Source organism: Mandrillus leucophaeus, unplaced genomic scaffold (genome assembly GCF_000951045.1).
Source record: "Mandrillus leucophaeus isolate KB7577 unplaced genomic scaffold, Mleu.le_1.0 Scaffold32, whole genome shotgun sequence".
Lineage (NCBI taxonomy): Eukaryota > Metazoa > Chordata > Mammalia > Primates > Cercopithecidae > Mandrillus > Mandrillus leucophaeus.
The window spans coordinates 1722989-1742865 of record NW_012103365.1 but is presented as its reverse complement, the minus strand read 5'-3'; the positions used below and the strand labels follow the sequence as shown (position 1 = coordinate 1742865).

The 19877-nt window shown below is 44.7% G+C and overlaps 1 protein-coding gene across 1 annotated transcript in view; it reads right to left on the bottom strand.

The window, feature by feature from the left end:
* The window catches only part of SCNN1B (sodium channel, non voltage gated 1 beta subunit), a 92875-nt gene that overhangs the window by 39934 nt on the left and 33064 nt on the right, over window positions 1–19877 (bottom strand). Inside the window, exon 3 of the mRNA XM_011987960.1 lies at window positions 466–784. Within this exon, the coding sequence (XP_011843350.1) occupies window positions 466–784 (319 nt within the window). The remainder of the gene's footprint in view (window positions 1–465; window positions 785–19877) is intronic.

Sequence of the window (19877 nt, the reverse complement as noted above, 5' to 3'; positions counted from 1 at the left end):
GCAACTCAGACCACAGGCATGTGCCACCACGTCTGCCTAATTAAAAAAAAAATTATTTTTTTTTTAGAAGTGGGATCTTGAGATGTTGCCCAGGCTGTTCTCCAATTCCTGGCCTCAAGGGATCCTTCTGTCTTGGCCTCTCAAAGTGTTGTTATTACAGGCCACTGCACCTGGCCAAAAGTTTACGAAGTTTGAATCTTAGTTGCTGCAAAAGGATGAAAGCAAATGGAAAGACAGAGAGGAGGAGAAAGAGAATGAAGGAAGGAAAGAAAGAAAAGAAAGAATAAGGAAGAGAAATGAAAGAAGGAAAAGTAATAAAGAGAGAAAGGAAGGAAGAAAGGGGAGAAAGGAAGAGAAGGAGAGAAAGGAGAAGGAAAGGAAGGAAAGGAAAAGTGGAAGGGAACAAAAGAGAGAAAGAGAACTGCCCGTCTGCTGAGGCCAGCTGTGCGCTCAGGGGCCACCTACTTGAAGGGGCTAGCATTGCAGATGGTGACGGCGGGGAAGTCCATGGTCTTGAAGCCTACGGAGAGGGAGACGCTGACCTCCCAGCTCAAGTAGGTCCTGATGAAGATGCCCCACTGCCAGCAGACGAGAGCAGTGAAGAGCAGGGTGAGCAGGAACCACACGGCTTTCTTCTTGGGCCCCTCGCAGATGATACGCTTGGGGCCGTGGGTGTTGGTGTTATCGCAGTACCACACCAGCAGCTCCTTGTACGTGTAGCCGGGGCCCTTCTGCAGCCGGTGCAGGCACTTCAGCAGGTACTTCTTCACGTGCATGGTGGCACCTGCAGAGAGGCATGGGGACGCACATCAGTTGGGACACCAGCCTTGCCTGCGACGATGTCCCAGTCACGTCCAGGAACTGGTTGGCGGCACATCCCCGTTCTTCCTCCCTCTTTACCTTCCTTCCTCCCTCTCTCCCTTTTTACCTTCTTTTCTTCCTTCCTTTGGCTATCCATCATCAATCCATCCATCTAATCAACCAAAATGCAATTATTGAATGCCTACTATATGCCAGGCACTCAAATGGTCCTTCTGGACTCAATGAGCAAAATGGACAAGGTTTTTGCCCTTCGGGAGTTCATAACCTAGTGAACAAGTGACTTAAACTCTCAACTCAGGTTCTCTGTGCATAAAATGTGGTATAGCAAGTCCTCACACTGCATCGTTTTGTTCAATGCTTCATTGCAAAGTTGATGAAAAAGAAAGTAGATTCCCAGCCAGGGCCACGGTCTATATGGAGTGTACATGTCCTCCCCATGATGTGTCTGCATGGTGCCAGATGAGTGAGTGTGACTGTGTGTGAGTGCTCTGCAATGGAATGTGTCCTGTCTAGGATGGGTTCCCGCCTGAGCTGCAGAGATAGGCTCTGGCCACTATGACCTTGAACTAAGTGGGTAAATAATGATCTTGGTTTTATTAATCTTTCTTTTTCTTTTTTGAGAAAGGGTCTCACACTCTTACCCAGGCTGGAGTGCAGTGGTGCAATCATGGCTCACTGCAATCTCTACCTCTGAGGCTCAAGTGATCCTCCCACCTCAGCCTCCTAAGTAGCTGGGATTACAGGCATGCACCACCATACCGGTGAAGTTTTTTGTTTTTGTTTTTGTTTTTTTTTTTAAAGACAAAGTCTGGCTCTGTCACCAGGCTGGAGTGCAGTGTTGTGATCTCGGCTCACTGCAACCTCTGCCTCCCTGGTTCAAGCGATTCTTCTGCCTCAGCCTCCCGAGTAGCTGGGACTATAGACATGTGTCACCACGCCCAGCTAATTTTTGTATTTTTAGTACACCATGTTGGCCAGGATGGTGTCGATCTCTTGACCTCACGATCTGCCCGCCTCGGCCTCCCAAAGTGCTGGGATTTTGGGCGTGAGCCACTGTGCTGGGCTGAATTTTTGTATTTTTAGTAGAGTCGGGTTTCACAATGTTGCCCAAGCTGGTCTCAAACTCCTGAGCTCAAGTGATCCCCCCACCTCAGCATCCAAAGTGCTGGCATTAAAGGCGTGAACCTCCGCACCCGGTCTTAATCTTTCTTAAATGTATGTATAACTCATATTTATTTCAATGTTTAATATTAGAAGCATTTTGGTCTTTACTTAGAAATTTGGTGACTTTTTTTTTGTGACCAGAAATAGGCCTAGGAGCTTAACTCTTGTTGATATCAATTAGACTATGGTGAAACTGATTTCACTATACATCGTTTCACCTAGAGTTGCAGTTCCCAAGAACATATCAACGATGTTAAGTGAAGACTTACTGTAATAATTACATCTAACTTACAGGATTGCTGAGAAGGTGAAATTCGGGGACGAACAAAAAGTGCTATGTACTGAGCCTAGCACAGACCAAGTCCTCAGTATGCCAGTTTCCATTGTCACTAGCTGTCAGTGGGTAAGACAGATGTTAAGCAAAGAATCCATCAAAAATACAGAGCTATGAAACATGACAGGAAAGACTGGGACCCCATGCCCTGAGATGCTAGAGGCATTAAAGGGTGGTGGTTTAGAATAAGGATTCTGTAACCAAATTTTCTGGCCTTTTGTTTGTTTGTTTGAGACAGGGTCTCACTCTATTACCCAGGCTGGAGTGCAGCGGCATGATCATGGCTCACTGCAACCTCGAACTCCTGGCAAATGTCTGGCTTTGACTCTCAGCACTGCTGCTTTCTAGCTGTGTGACTTTGAGCAAATCTCCTTCTCAGTCTTTCAGTTTCCTCATCCATAAAATGGGGATAATCACAGCTTCCGCCTGCATGGAGTCATGGAGGTGTCATGGAGGCTGGCTGCATGGAAATATGGAGAGGGTGGATTCATGTCTGACATTCAAGTGTCAGCGATTTTTATTAGAAAATGGATGCCTGACCAGGTCTGAGAGTCCTTGGAGAAAGAAAGAAAAAAGGAAAAAAAAGGTGTTCTGTGGATATGAATTAGAATGGGGTGAGGCTGTGTCCAGAGCATTGAGGTTGGAGGGTATGGGTCATGAGGAGGAATGCCAGAGCTTTCTGAGACTCTGTTTCCCATAGGCATGAGGGGGTAGGATTCTTGTGAAGACCACCAGGTACTTGTTACAGCACATGGGGTATCTAAGGACATTCCTGCTTCCCCCTCCCTTCTCTCTGGACACAGAGCAGGAATCTGCAGCAGGAGCATCCCAGCTGTATTCCTGGAGCCCCAGTTGTATTTGATCTTCAAGGTCCAGACCAAAGGCCACCTCCTCCATGAAGCTCTCCTGATTCCAGGCTGGACCCTCGCTCTGTTCTGAGAGCCTTTTCCTTCTGGGGGCACCATGGTTCCTATGTGCCCAGCATCCTCTTCCCTTTGCTCTGATGTTTCAGGTGAAGGTATCTCGCTGTCCCCTTCATCTCATTTGGTGTGAGTTGCCAGGCTGATCTCTCCTCTTAGCTCTGGGAGATGTGCATATGACCCAGACTGGAACATTAGGACTCAATTCTATCAGTTTAAATTGGAATAACTAATGAAGAGACCTCACTTTTAACTAAGCCTACTAAGCTGAGATGGAGAGAAATTTCTGACATCACCATTTGAACACTTGGATCCAGCCATGCCTGAAGCCATTCATTCCTGGCCTCATCAGATATGGGAACCAACATATTTTCTTTCTTATTTATGCATATTCAAATTGGATGCCTGACATTTGCACCTATAAGAAGCTTCACAGTAAAATAAATTGACCCTCGTTTTATCCTGTGTTCTAGTTTCTTGTGCCTGTGGCTTCTCCCAGGAGATCGAAAGTCCCCTGAGGGTAGCAGCTCTATATCCCTGACAAGGCCCAGCACAGTGCCCGGCACTCCACCGAATATCCAGATGTAGGTCAGACCTTTACATCTAAATAGAGATGTTAAATCTGCCCAAGCATGCTCACTCCTGATCCAATTATCTGACACAGTAACATCTCTCACCTTCCTTCCCCAAAAGGGGTCTTGGCCAAAGCATGAAGTGCTTTCTTCTCCAACTCTTTTTTTTTTTTTTCTCTCTCTCTCTCCCCCCTCCCTCTCCTCTCTGAACAGGCTCTTGGTGTCACCCAGGCTGAAATGCAGTGGCATGATCTTGACTCCCTGCAACCTCCACCTCCTGGGCTCAGGTGATCCTCCCACCTTAGCCACCTGAATAGCTGAGACTACAAGCGCATGGCACCATGCCCAGCTAATTTTTGCATTTTCAGTAGAGACAAGGTTTCGCCATGTTGCCCAGACTGGTCTCGAACTCCTGGGCTCAAACGATCCACCCGCCTCGGCTTCCCAAACTGCTTAGATTACAGGTTCATGTGAGCTACTGTGCCCCACCTCCAATTATATTCTGATAGGAATCAAACTCTATGTGCCTGCGCAGGCCATCATGGCTTTAAGAGGATGTTCATAGACTAACCCCACTCCTAACTTTCCCCAGAAGGTCTATGCCCTGCTCTGAAATAATAAAGTAGTAATAGTTATTATAACAACAACTACAAGAGCAACATCAAAGTACTAAATGTTTGCCATGACCCAGGCATGTGTAAAGAACCAAGGCTTCGTCTGCCTCGTATAGTTTAACACCCTAAAGCCACATAGGTGAACATCACATTAGGTTCCGATAGATAGTCGTAGAAGAAATAAGGGCCTCTAGAACGTTTACCTTTTTCTATTCTCATGGAATTATTCTGATTTAGTCAAGGAGAAAGTCTTGGGTCCAGAATTGGTGGGTTCTTGGTCTCGCTGACTTCAAGAACGAAGACAGTCGCGGTAAGTATTACAGCTCTTAAAGTTGGTGTGTTCGGAGTTTGTTCCTTCAGATGTTCAGATGTGTCCGCAGTTTCTTCTTTCTGGTGGGTTTGTGGTCTCACTGACTTCAGGGGTGAAGCTGCAAACTTTCGTGGTGAGTGTTACGGCTCATAAAGTCTGGGTGTTAATCCGAAGAGTAAACAGTGGCAAGATTTTGTGGCAAAGAGTGAAAACACAACATATGTGGAAAGTAATCCCAGCGGGTTGCCTCTGTCTGGCTCTCCACCGCTTTATTCCCTTATCTGACCCCACCCACATCCGGCTGATTGGTCCACTTTACAGAGAACTGATTGGTCTATTTTACAGAGAGCTGATTGGTCCATTTTACAGAGAACTGATTGGTCCATTTTGAAAGGGTGCTGATTGGTGTGTTTACAATCCCTGAGCTAGACTCGGAGTGCTGATTGGTGCATTTACAATCCTTTAGCTAGACATAGAGTTCTAGATAGAAGAGTTCTCCAAGTCCCCACTAGATTAGCTAGATACAGAGTATTGATTGGTGTATTTACAAACCTTGAGCTAGACACAGGGTGCTGATTGGTGTATTTACAATCCCTTAGCTAGACTTAAAGGTTCTCCAAGTCCCCACTAGACCCAGGAGCCCAGCTGGCTTCACCTAGTGGATCCCACAAAAGGGCCACAAGTGGAGCTGTCTGCCAGTCCAGTGCCATCCGTCTGCACTCCTCAGCCCTTGGATGGTTGAGCAGGCGCCATGGAGCAGGGGGCCGTGCTCATCGGGGAAGCTCGGGCCGCACAGCAGCCCATGGCACGGGGGAGAGGCTCAGGCATGTCAGGCTGCGGGTCCCGAGCCCTGTCCCATGGGGAGGCAGCTGAGGCCAGGTGAGAATTTGAGCGTAGCGCCCGTGGGCCAGCACTGCTGGGGGACCCAGCGCACCCTCTGCAGCTGCTGGCCTGGGTGCTAAGCCCCTCACCGGCTGGCTACTCCGAGTGAGGGGCCCACCAAGCCCACGCCTACCCGGAACTCGCACTGGCGTCCACAGGCACCTCTCCCTCCACACCTCCCTGCCAGCAGAGGGGGCTGGATCTGGCCTAGGCCAGCCCAGAGAGGGGCTCCCACAGTGCAGCAGTAGGCTGAAGGGCCCCTCAAGCGTGGCCAGAGTGGGTGCCAAGGCCGAGGAGGTGCTGAGAGTGAGGGCCGCCAACACGTTGTCACCTCTCAGTCTCAGGTTGGTACCAACAGGTCCTAACACCTCTCCAACCCTTCTAATCTCCAAGTTTAACAATGAGGCCTCAGGCTCAGACAACAGTATCTAGTTAGAATGGGCAACACTCTGTTTTCACAGAATGTTACACATAAGTAATGTTTTACATAAGTAAAATGTTTTACATAATGTTTTACATAAGTAAAATGTTTTACATAAGTTTTACATATGTAATGTTTTATACAAGTAAAATGTTTTACATATGTAATGTTTTAAGTAAAACGTTTTACAGATGTAATGTTTTACATATGTAATGTTTTACATAAGTAAAACGTTTTACAAATGTAATGTTTTACATATGTAATATTTTACATAAGTAAAATGTTTTACTTATTTTTAAGAGCCACCTTCTACTTATGGCAAGAGGTACTGACTTTTGCTTTATGTTCATAAATGCACTTAAGTAAAAAAGGGAAATTGATTTAAAGAAAAATGTTTAAACAGTATTATCTGTAGCAAAAGTTGTTACAACGGTAGGCAAATAGCAGAAGTGTGTTGAGTATTGGCTGAGCGTCAAACTAGTCTGGCCCCTTGGGTCATTAGCCAAATAAAAGTAAGTGCTGCAAACAACTTTATGATGTTCTGGTCAGATTTCACCCCCAAGGTGATAGATGGTCTGTGTTTGGAATGTATACACCGTTTATGGAGAAGGGATTGAATCAGCGTACAGCTTAATCCAATCCAAGCAAGTCAAGTAGAGACTGAGTCCATGTGTGCATGCAGAAAGAGACACACCAATTGTCATGCTTCCGTGTCACAGGTTGCTGACTATACATTGGCCCTGAACTCATGGCAAATGTTCCTGGTAGTAAATGCAAAAACAATAAATGTGGGAAACTATTTCAGTTTTCTTTCTTTCTTTCTTTTTTTTTTTTTTTTTTTTTTTTTTGAGACGGAGTTTTGCTCTTGTTGCCCAGGCTGCAGTGCAATGGTGCGATCTCGGCCTACTGCAACCTTCACCTCCTGGATTCAAGCAATTCTCCTGCTTCAGCCTCCTGAGTAACTAGGGTTACAGGCATGCGCCACCATGCCCAGCTAATTTTGTATTATTAGTAGAGACGGGGTTTCTCCATGTTGGTCAGGCTGGTCTCAAACTCCCAACCTCAGGTGATCTGCCCGCCTCAGCCTCCCAAAGTGCTGGGATTACAGGCGTGAGCCACTGCGCCCGGCCCTGTTTTGGTTTTCTTATGAGACAAAACATCTGCTCACTCTCAGGGGCAATTTTTTTCCTGAGATTGGCTCATATAGCCCAGAGTCCTTGTGATAATTGGGAGCGCAGCCCTGTGTGTGCCTCTACTTACTGTTTTGACAAAAGACACATAAATGCTATTCATATGTCCAATTCTTAACATCCCCCTTCTGAATAAGAGGTTGCAAAAGGCTGACTCATCAGCTGTATGGGGTGTGCAAAACTTCTTTGTTGTTCTTAGCACAGTATTGCTTTTTTTTGTTTGTTTGGTTTTTTTGAGACAGAGTCTTGCTCCGTTGTCCAGGCTGGAGTGCAGTGGCATGATCTTAGCTCACTGCAACTTCTTTCTCCTGGGTTCAAGTGATTCTCTTGCATCAGGCTCCCCAGTGGCTGGCATTACAGGTGTGTGTCACCATGCCCAGCTAATTTTTGTGTTTTCAGTAGAGACGGGGTTTCACCATGTTGACCAGGCTGGTCTCCAACTCCTGACCTCTAGTGATCCGCCCACCTTAGCCTCCCAAAATGCTGTTACAGGCGTGAGCCACCGTGCCTGGCCCAGTATTGCTTTTTGTTTGCTCAGGCTGGAGTGCTGTGGCAAGATCATAGTTCACTGCAGCCTTGACTTCCCGCACTCAAGTGATCCTCCCACCTTAGCCTGCTGAGTAACTGGGACCACAGGTGCACACCACCATGCCTAACTAATTTATTTTATTTTATTTTATTTTTTGTCAAAACCAGGATGGTGGGGGTGGGGGAGGGGTGGTCTCACTATGTTGTCCAGGCTGGTCTCAAACTTCTGGGCTCAAGCAATCCTCCTGCCTCGGCCTCCCAAAGTGTTGGGATTACAGGTGTGAGCCACCATGCCCAGCACAATTCCTCCTTTTAATTAACAGTTTCAGTGAGATATAGTTCACATGTCATATAATCCATCCATTTAAAGTGTAGAATTCACTGGATTTCAGTATATTCACATTGTTCAACTATCATCACAATCAATTTTAAAACATCTTTATTTCCCCTAAAGAAAACTCCATGCCCATTAGGAGTTATTTCTCATTCCTCTCTCCACCCTCCTCCTCCCCATCAGAAACCACTCATGTATATTCTCTTTCTCTCTAGATTTGCCTATTTTGGATGTTTCATATAAACCAAGCTTTTCCATCCTGTGGCTCGCAGGCCACAGGCAGCCCAGGATGGCTTTGAATGTGGCCCAACACAAATTCATAAACTTTCTTAAAACACTATGAGATTTTTTTTTTTCTTAGCTCATCAGCTATTGTTAGTGTTAGTCCACTTTATGAGTGGCCCAAGACAATTCTTCTTCCAATGTGGTCCAGGGAAGCCAAAAGATTGGACACTCCTAATAAAAGCGGAATTGCAGACTGGGCACAGCGGCTCATGCCTGTAATTCCAGCCATTTGGGAGGGTGAGGTGGGCAGGTCACTTGAGGTCAAGAGTTCAAGGCCAGCCTGGCCAACATAGTGAAACCCTGTCTCTACTAAAAATACAAAATTAGCTGGGCGTGGTGGTGCGTGCCTGTAATCCCTGCTACTTGGGAGGCTGAGGCCGGAGAATTGCTTGATCTCGGGAGGTAGAGTTTGCAGTGAGCAGAGATCGTGCCACTGAACTCCAGCCTGGGTGAGAAGAGTGAAACTCAGTCTCGACAAACAAACAAAAAATGGAATTTCACAATATGCGGTCTTTTCTGACTGGCTTCTTTTACTTAGTGTGTTTTCAAGGTATGTTGCAGCATGTATTAGTGCTTCATTTCTTTCTATTGCTAAATAATATCCCATGTTATGTTGAGACTACATTTTATTTATCCATTCATCAGTTGATGGATAGTTTGGTTGTTTTTACTTTTTGGCTGTTATGATAATACTGCTGTGAATGATCATGTATAAGTTTTGTGTAGAAATAGGTTTCGTTTCTCTTCGGTATATACCTAGAAGTGGTCTCGAACTCCTGACCTGGGTCCGATGGTAATTCTGTGTTTAACGTTTTGAGGAATTGCAAGACTGTTTTCCAAAATGGCTGCACTACTTAACAATTTCACCCGTTGTATAAGGGTTTTAATTTCTCCATATCCTCTCCAAAACTTATTATCCATTTTTAAAAAATGATTACAGCTACCTTAGTGGGGTGTAAAGTGATATCTTATGTTGGTTTCAATTTGCATTTTCCTGATAGCTAATGATGTTGAACATCTTCTCATAGGCTTATATATTGGCCATTAGATCCATTATATGGCCACTATGTCTTCTTTGGAGAAATGTCTATTCAGATCCTTCACCATTTTTAAACTGGGCTATTTATCTTTTTACTACTGAGTTGCAAGAGTTATTTATATATTCTGTACACAAGTCCCTTATCAGGCGGGACTTGCAAACATTTTCTTTCCTTCTCTGTGTGTGGTCTTTTTATTTTCTTGATGGTGTCCTTTGAAGAACAAAAGTTTTTAAGTTTGATGATGCCAAATTTATCTATATTTCTTTTTTTGTGTGTGTGTGCGTTGGTTTCATATCTAAGACTCTATTGCCTAATGCAAGGTCCTGAAGATTTGTTTCTATGTTTACTCTAAGGATTTTATAGTTCCAGCTCTATATTTAGGTCTTTGATTCACTTTGAATTAATTTATGTATGTAGTGTGAGATAGGAATACAACTTCATTGTTTTTCTTGTAGACATCCACTTGTCCCAGCACCCAGACTATTCTTTCTCCCATTTAATTGTCTTGACACCTTGTCTGATTTTTAATCATTTAAATGAAAAGAAAGTTGAAATAAATGGAGAGCTATACCATGCTCATGGATTAGAAGACTCGATATGGTTAAGATGTCAATTAACCTCTAGAGTCAACTCACTCTTAATCTCTAGAGTCTACTCAATTTCAACCAAAATCCCAGCAGAATTTTTGTAGACATTGACAAACTGATTCTAAAATTTATGTGGAAAAGCAAAAGAGCTAAAACAGCAAAAACAAAACAGAATCAGACACACATGCATGTGTACACGTGCACACACATACACACGTCAAAACAAAATTTTTAAAAACTTACGAAGAATAAAAACAAGTTGAAAGACATTTCTATGTGATATCAACACTTACTGTAAGTTGCATTTATCGGGACAGTATGGTATTAGTGTAATGATAGATCTACCGATCATTGGATTAGGGAGTTCTGATAGACCTACAAATTTGCCAAGGTAATTCAATGAAGAAAGTGTAGTCTTGGCCGGGCATGGTGGCTCACACCTGTACTTCCAGTTCTTTGGGCCAACAAAGTACTGGGATCACTTGAGCCCAGGAGTTTGAGACCAGCCTGGGCAACACAGTGAGAACCTGTCTCTATTTAAAAGAAAGATTAAAATGTAAAAAAAAAAAAAAAAAAAAAAAAAAAAAAGTGTAATTTTTTTCAACAAGAAATGCTTAAATAGTTGTCCATATTTTTTTGAAGGGAATCTTAACTCCTATCCCACACTATATGCAAAAACTAACTTCAAATGGTTCATAGACCTAATAAACTATAAAACACCCAGAAGAAAGCATAGAAGAAAATCTGTGGAACCTTAGGATATGCAAAGATCTTCAGATAGGACACTAAAATCATGAATCATAAAAAACTTATAAATTGTACTTTATTAGAATTAAAATCTGCTTTTCAAAAGATATGGTTGAGAGAACGAGACAGCAAGCTCCTGGGAGAAAATACTTGAAATACATATATCTGACAAAGAATTTCTATGCAGGATATATAAAGAACTCTTACAACTAAATAATAAGACAAACAGTTCAGCAAAAAATGGGCCAATGATTTGAATAGACAACATAAAAGAGGAAATATGAATGGCCCATAAGCACACGAAAAAATGCTCACCATCATTAGTCACTGGAGAAATGCAGATCAAAACCACGATGAGATATCACTTCACACCCACTACAAGGACTGATAGTATCTAGTGTTGGTGAGGATATGTAGCAACTGGAATTCTCCTACACAGCTGGTTGGAATGCAAAATGGTACAGTCACTTTGGAAGGCAATTTGATATAGTTTCTTATAAAGTTGCCGGACGCAGTGGCTCACACCTGTAATCCCAGCACTTTGGGAAGTCAAGGTGGGTGGATCACTTGACGTCAGGAGTTTGAGACCCTGTAGCCAACATGGTGAAACCCTGTCTCTACTAAAATACAAAAAAATTAGCTGGGAGTGGTGCCACATGCCTGTAATCCCAGCTAGTTGGGAGGCTGAGACAGGAGAATCGCTTGAACCAGGAGGTGGAGGTTGCAGTGAGCCGAGATTGTGCCATTGAACTCCAGCCTGGGTGACAGAGTGAGACTCCATCTCAGAATAATAATAATAATAATAATAATAATAATAATAATAAAGTTAAGGAGGCCAGGTGCAGTGGCTCATGCCTGTAATCCCAGCACTTTCAGAGGCCAAGCCAGGAGGATTGCTTGAGTCCGAGAGTTTGAGGCCAGCCTTGGCAACATAGTAAGACCCTGTCTCTATATTTAAAAAAAAAAAGTTAAATGGACACTTACCATATGACCCAGCAATTCCACTTTTACTTATCCAGGAGAAAAACATACGTTCACACACAGACTTGTACATACATGCTCACTTATTCATAATAGCCCTCACCTAGAAGCAATCTGCACATCCACCAACAGGGGAAGAAATAAATAAATTACGGCATATCCATAATGGGATTCCATTCAACAATAAAAGAGAACCAACTACTGATACATAAAACATGGACGTATATAAAAAATATGTTGAGTAAAAAGCTAAACACATAAGAATACATACTATAGAATTCCATTATATGAACCCCTAGAAAAGATGAATTAATCTATTGTGACAGAAAGCAGATCAGTAAGTATCTGGGCCTTGGGTGAGTTGGGTTGACTAAAAGTTGTACAGGGAGCCTTTTGGAGATGATGAAAATATTCTGGATCTTGAATGGGATGGTGGTTCATTAAATGCATACACTCGTGAAAACTCATCAAACAATATACTTAAAATGGATGCATTCTATTATATGTAAATTTTGTCTCAGTATTAAGTTTTAACAAAAGACTTTAATCCATTGCCATTTCAAAATGATGAGATTTCGCATTTTTTTAAAATGTGGATTTTCTTCATCTTTTGAAAAGTCAGAAAGATGTGACAGTTGTCCCCGCGTGACCATGTTCTGCTAGAGTTGACTAGCAGCTGCTCTCCTTGGATGGCTAATGTGTTCCCAGTTCACCCCGATTCTTCCCATTCCATGCTGTCTTATACCCAGCCCTCTTTACTCATTTTCATTAGCTGCTCTGGCTCATGTGGACATCAGACTTTGTGACTCCTGTAAATTGCAGGTCAGATTCTTTCATTAAAATCCCCCATACTTATTTTTGTAGCAAAACCTCAGTTATCCAAGATTACCGGGGAATATGGTTTCTGGTAACTGGATTTTTAAAGTTAATTGAAGGTTAACCTGAAAGTGGATTTGACTCTGGGTATTGAAAAATCTTGCATGTTTCTGCCTCTGCAAAGGCAACCAGAGGACATGACTGACTCTTTATTCTCAAGCACCTGACCAGGTGTAGGAGCCATAGGTGAGGTTTAGTGTCCAGGCCAGAAAAATGAAGAAGAGTTTTTAGGGGAGCTGTCAGGATCTCTAGAGCAGCCAGGGCATACTTTGGACACAATTTCTATTTATAAATTCAAATATTATGTGCATTTCCAGCACCAAGATTTTGGTCTCTAAATACCATTCTTGAATAAAAGAACCAGGGCTTCTTAGAAAAATGGTTGCTACCAGCTTTGGTGCAGGAAATGTATAAAATGAGCCTTTCTCTTTTTAAATTTTTATTTATTAGTATTATTATTATTATTATTTTTGACACAGGGTCTCACTCTGTCATGCAGGCTGAAGTGCAGTGGCACAATCACAGCTCACTGCAGCCTCAGCATTCTGGACTCCAGCTATCCTCCCACCTCAGCCTCCTAAGTAGCTGGGACTGCAGGTGCACGCCACCGTGCCTAGCTAATTTTTGTTATTTTTTTTATTTTTTGGTAGAAATGGGGTTTTGCCATGTTGCCCAGCTGGTCTTGAACTCCTGGGTTCAAGTGATCCTCCTGCCTTGGCCTCCCAAAGTGCTGGGATTACAGGTACGAGCCACTGTGCCTGGCCTATATGTTTTAAATATTTAAATATTAACCATCTGGTACTTTAAAGAATTTTGCTGATCTCTGATTTACTATGTGATATATATTTGCACTAAATAAGAGGAAACCTGGGGCCAAGCACAGTGGCTCAAGCCTGTAATCTTCTAGCACTTTGGGAGGCTGAGGCAGGTTGATCACCTGAGGTCAGGAGTTCGAGACCAGCCTGGCCAACATGGTGAAACTCTGTCTCTACTAAAAATATAAAAATTAGCCGGGCATGATGATGGGTGCCTGTAATTCCAGCTACTCAGAGGCTGAGGCAGGAGAATCACTCGAACCTGGTAGGGAGGCGGAGGTTGCAGTGAGCCGAGATCACACGACTGCACTCCAGCCTGGACGACAAGAATGAAACCCCATCCCCTGCCGGAAAAAAAAAAAAAAAAGAAGGAAGGAAGAAGAGAAGAGAAGAGAAGAGACGGAAAAGGAAAGGAAACCTGGCCACACGTGGTGACTCATGCCTGTAATCCCAGTGCTTTGGGAGACTGAAGCAGAAGGATCCCTGGAGTCCAAGAGTTTGAAACCAGCCCAGGTAACATATTAAGAGCCTCACCTCTACAAAAAAAACCTACAAAATTAGCTGAGTGTGGTGGCCTGTGCCTGTGGTCTCAGCTACTGGGGATGCTGAGGTGGGAGGATTGCTTGAGCCCAGGAATTGGAGGTTGCAATGAGCTATGATGGTATCATTGCAAGTTTAGCCTGGGTGACAGAGCAAGACACTGTCTAGAAAATAATAAATAAATACTAAAAAGAAATATTTCAAATGAGTATTTCATATAAATATTTATAAACTTGATTTTGTTATTTCCCTCTAACTACCTGCTAATTCGAAGTTTTCCTAAGCATTGATCATTTGTATACCACTGTTGCAATTTTTGCTAAATCCATGTAGCACTTGTATCATTATTTACTTAATAGATAACACCACATCATCTCACTTTTTTATTTTTGGCTAAAATAAACTCAACTTCCTCCTAGGCACTACTGTGAATTCAAAGCCATATTACACCTATGAAATAACAGGTTTGATGTGCTGAGCCATTTTTTCCTAATGCACATTAACATACTTTCTTAACTGTTCAGAAAAAGGTTCCTGTGAGAATCATTAAAAAAAAAATCATCTTGGCCAGGTGCAGTGGCTCACACCTGTAATCCCAGCACTTTGGGAGGCTGAGGTAGGTGGATCACAAGGTCGAGGGATCGAGACCATTCTGGCCAACATGGTGAAACCCCGTCTCTACTAAAAATACAAAAATTAGCTGGGCATGGTGGCACATGCCTGTGGTCTCAGCTACTTGGGAGGCTGAGGCAGGAGAATCGCTTGAACCCGGGAGGTGGAGGCTGCAGTGAGCCGAGATCGTGCCACTGCACTCCAACCTAGAGACAGAGCAAGATTCCGTCTCAAAAAAAAAAAAAATTCATCTTGTTTCCACCCTTTGGGAAATGCCCTGTTAATTGTCTTTTGTGGGCTGAAGCATGTAATGGTCCAAGGACATACGTTCTCTTTCAAGGCATTTCCTGGTGTGGCTTCATGCAGTTCTTTTAAGTATATTGGGATAGGCATAATTATGCCCATTACACAGAGAACTGAGAGCACAGAGGGACTCAGAGGGACTTACCCACGGTCATGGTGAGTCAATGGGCAGGTCTGAAAATAGAAACCAGATTGCCTGGCTTCCGGCCACCTCTCACCTACTCGCTCAGACGGGACACCTGACACCTTGCACCTGTTCTGGTGGGTGCTGGGGAAATGTGAAGTGGAGCAATGCAGCTGGCTGTGTCCTCCGTGTGCACCTATGAATCTCCTTTGCCCAATGCTGTGGTTCCCTGACATCTAGGGGTGCTCCCAGAAAGCCAAACTCAGCATGACTAATGGAGACAATAGGAAAAGTGGCTTCCTCCACAACCCTCTAAGAGGGGGAGACATAAAAGTCTTATTTGAGCTGATCAGAGACAGTGGATGTTGTCAACATATATAGTTAAGTGAGAGCAAAGAAAGGGTAGAACAGTATATAAAGCCCACATGCATTTATGTTAAAAAAATATATATACAGGCTGGGCATGGTGGCTCACGCCTGTAATCCCAGCACTTTGGGAGGCTGAGGCAGGTGGATCACCTGAGGTCAGGAGTTCGAGACTAGTCTGGCCAACATGGCAAAACCCTGTCTTCACTAAAAATAAAAATATTAGCTGGACATGATGGCGTACAAGTGTAATCCTAGCTATTGGGAGGCTGAGGCAGGAGAATTGCTTGAACTTGGGAGGCGGAGGTTGCAGTGAGCTAAGCCCACCCTCCAGAGAGAGACTCCGTCTAAAATAATAATAATAATAATAACAACAACAACAACAACAACAACAACAATACAGGCAGGCTGGCACGGTGGCTCACTCCTGTAATCCCAGCACTTTGGGAGGCTGAGGCAGGAGGATCTTTGAGCCCACAAGTTTGAGGCCAGCTTAGGCAACATAGAGGTATTTCCTTGTGTCTGTGCAGTCCTTCTACCAGGTCACACAAGAAAGTAGTAATATGAGTTGCCCTCAAGAAAGGAACTGAGTGACTGGGGGAACAGGCAGAACAGGAGACATAAAAAAAATTTACTCCTCTTGCACCTCTTGAATTTTGCAGCATATCAATGTTTAATCTGTTTATTCAGTCAGCAAATACTGATTAATCATTCATTGTGTACTCCGCACCATTCTAGGTGCTGGGCATTTATCAGTGAACAAAACAGGCAATGAATCCCTGCCTTTGTGTAGCTTACATGTCCACAGGAAAGAGAAAAAAAATATTGAAAAGAGCAATTAAAATTTTAAATGTGGACTGATTGGAGTTAGATCCAAAAAATTTGTAGAGCAGTGATTACATTTGCAAAGATTGAACTGTTCTGTAATACTAAGTATGGGCCGAGCTCTGGGGAAAAAAACATGTTTATGTGCTGATAGGGTTGAAATTGGTGCAGTCATTTGGACAGCAATCTGGCAGTCCCTACTACATTTAAAATGTGACAGCCCATGACTCCACAGTTCCACTTCATGTAGTAAGTGTGCTTTGGTGCTGCATGCACGCACGTGTGCACAGTTTAAGGATGCTGATTGCAACGCCGTAATACTCTCAAATGGGAAACACCTTCACCACTTATAATGAGAAGGTTGCAGAGGAGTGGATGGGGTGCAAACAGCTGCACCACAGGAACTGTGGAAGCAAAGCAAGGAAGAACAACTGCTGCAGGTTAAGGCAGGACTAGGGCAGTCCAGACGAGCGTGCCTCAGGGTTTCAGGTGAGGTGAAGTGTTGGCGTTCTAGACCTCTGGGCGGCTGGAGCACCCCTGCCCCCCATTGCCTGCCCTCCTCTGCAACTGGTCACGTGCTGCCTTGTCTCTTTACTGTAGTGTGAATTCGGTGCATACAGTATGCACGTATATACTCCATGACTCGAAAAAGGCTGGAAAACACTGGTTTAGAAACACTTTATCATTCATTCCAGCTCTGAAATGTTAAGATTTTACAGCAATGTCATGCTGATGTCAACTCTTGAGTTTTCCGGGGTGGGTCACGGAGGTTCACTGTAAGGCAGTGTCGAGGTGGTGGCCACACTCCCACACCATGTGGAGATGTCCTCTGGGGTCGCCACCCCACGTGTTGGGTGGTGTCTGGGGGATGTGGCTGTGCACGCTGTTGGGGGCATGGTGGTGGCTGTCCCACGGTTTCATTCCATGGTGTGGCAATGGCAGAGTCACCCTCTCATTCTGTGGGGCAGGGAGCACGCTTACGTGGTAATGAGTCATTCCCATCCACATCGCAGGCAAGCACAGCCCATCTGGGCGTTAAGGACCTGAATGTGGGCCAGGCGCGGTGGCTCAAGCCTGTAATCCCAGCACTTTGGGAGGCCGAGACGGGCGGATCACGAGGTCAGGAGATCGAGACCATCCTGGCTGACACGGTGAAACCCCGTCTCTACTACAAAATGTAAAAAACTAGCCGGGCGAGGTGGCAGGCGCCTGTAGTCCCAGCTACTCGGGAGGCTGAGGCAGGAGAATGGCGTGAACCCGGGAGGCGGAGCTTGCAGTGAGCTGAGATCCGGCCACTGCATTCCAGCCTGGGCGGCAGAGCGAGACTCTGTCTCAAAAAAAAAAAAAAAAAAAAAAAAGGACCTGGATGTGGCTAGCATTCCCATTCAAGGGCAAACAGGGTAGGGTTTGGGAATTAGGCCCCAGTCAGGGTCTGGTTCTGCCATCTCCTTGAGGAAGGGGCTCAATCCATGACATAAATAGGTTGGTCTCTCTGAGTCTTTATTTTAAAATTTTAATTTAATTTTTAAATTAGAGATGGGGTCTTGCTGTATTGCCCAGGCTGGTCTCAAACTCCTGGGCTCAAGCAGTTCCCCCACCTTGACCTCCCAAAGTGCTGGGATTACAAGTGCGAGCTATTGCATCCAGCCATGAGCCTTAATTTTATAACCTGCAAATGGGAATAGTAGTACCTGTGCCTTCTAGGTTGTTGTCAGGATTCAATAAGATAAGGCGTGGGAAGCAGTTTGCACAGTGCCTGTCACAAAGTAAGTGTTCATAAATGGCAACTATTGTTACTTTTAAAAATTATTATTCTTGTTATTAACATTTTATGGAAGGTGTAGAATTATTCAAAATGGCCCTGGGTGTTTACCATGGGTGGTTGGAGCTGTCATTCACAGAGAAATGGCCAAGCGGAGAAGAGGTCTCCAGGCTCTGCTTCTCGTGGGACTGCGTCACTCCCTGGCAGCGAAATCCCACACTCCCCAAGGTCTCTAGTTGTCCCAGATTCCCCAATGGCTGGCAGCTGGCTTTCCCAGACAACAACTGCAAACAGCTGCACCTAAACCCAGCCTGCCTGGCCCTGGTGGCCATCTATGCTTCAGTAATAAGGCCACTTTCTTTCTTTTTCTTTTTTCTTTTGAGACCAAATCTCACTCTGTTGCCCAGGCTGGAGTGCAATGGGGCGATCTCGGCTCACTGCAACCTCTGCCCCCCGGGTTCAAGTGATTCTCCTGCCTCGACCTCCCGAATAGCTGGGATTACAGGCACCTGCCGCCACGTCCGGCTGTTTTTGTATTTTTAGTAGAGACAGGGTTTCGCCATTTTGGCCAGGCTGGTCTTGAACTCCTCGTAATCCACTGCCTTGACCTCCCAAAGTGCTGAGATTACAGGCATGAGCCACCGCACCCAGCCAACAAGGTCACTTCCTACACTTGGCTCCTATGAAGGAAGACCCGTGAGACTGGGGTCACCCCACTAGGATGGAATCCTCACCATGTCAGCAGGTGCCCTGGCCCTGGCAGTGCCTATCTGTGGGATTACAGGGAGCCTAGGAGACAAAAAACATCTCTGCCAGGCATGGTGGCTCATGCCTGTAATCTTAGCACCATGGGAAGCCGAAGCAGGAGGATCACTTGAGCTTAGGAGTTCGAGATCAGCCTGGCAACATAGTGAGATCCCGTCTCTACAAAAAAATAAAAAATGAGGCCAGGTGCTGTGCTTCACTCCTGTAATTCCAGCACTTTGGGAGGCCGAGGCAGGTGGATTACCTGAGTTTAGGAGTTCAAGACCAGCCTGATCAACATGGTGAAACCTTGTCTCGGCTAAATATACAAAGGCACCTGTAATCCCAGCTACTCGGGAGAGTGAGATTCCATATCAAAAAAAAAAAAAAAAAAAAGAGCTGGGCATGGTGGCATGTGCCTGTGGTCCCAGCTGCTCAGGAGGCTGAACTGGGAGGATCATCTGAGCCCAAGAGATTGAGGCTGCAGTGAGCTGTGATTGCACCACTGCAGTCTAGCCTGGGCAATAGAGCAGGACCCTGTCTCTAAAAACAACCCAAAAAACAAAAAGACGAGAGATCCCATTCCTCAGAGCTCAGCACACCTTATCACAAACAAACAAACAAAAACCCACCCCCACACAAAACATCTCTGTGTTGGTGACTTTGGCCTTGTGGGTTTCCTTATAATGCCCTGTCCTTAACTCACACTTCATGGTGGTGTAAATTCATCCCACCCCTCTACATGGCCAGTGTTGATCCTACAGAGGCCCCTGTTGAGGCAGAACTCAGACCTGGAATAGATGCCCCTCCTCCTGTGCTAATTCTGAGCTATGATGGTGCTGTGGTCTGAATGAATGTGTTCCCCCACCAAATTCGTATTTTAAAACGAATTCATATGTTGAAATGAGGCTGGCTTTAGGAGATGTTGAGTCATGAATCATGAGTGGGATTAGTGCACTTATAAAAGTGACAAGGAGGCCGGGCGTGCTGGCTCATGCTTGTAATCCCAGCACTTTGGGAGGCCAAGGCAGGTGGATCACCTGAAGTCAAGAGTTCGAGACCAGCCTGGCCAACGTGGCGAATCTACTAAAAAAATACAAAAATTAGCTGGGCATGGTGGTGGGTACCTGTAATGGCAGCTATTTGGGAGGCTGACACAGGAGAATCACTTGAACCCAG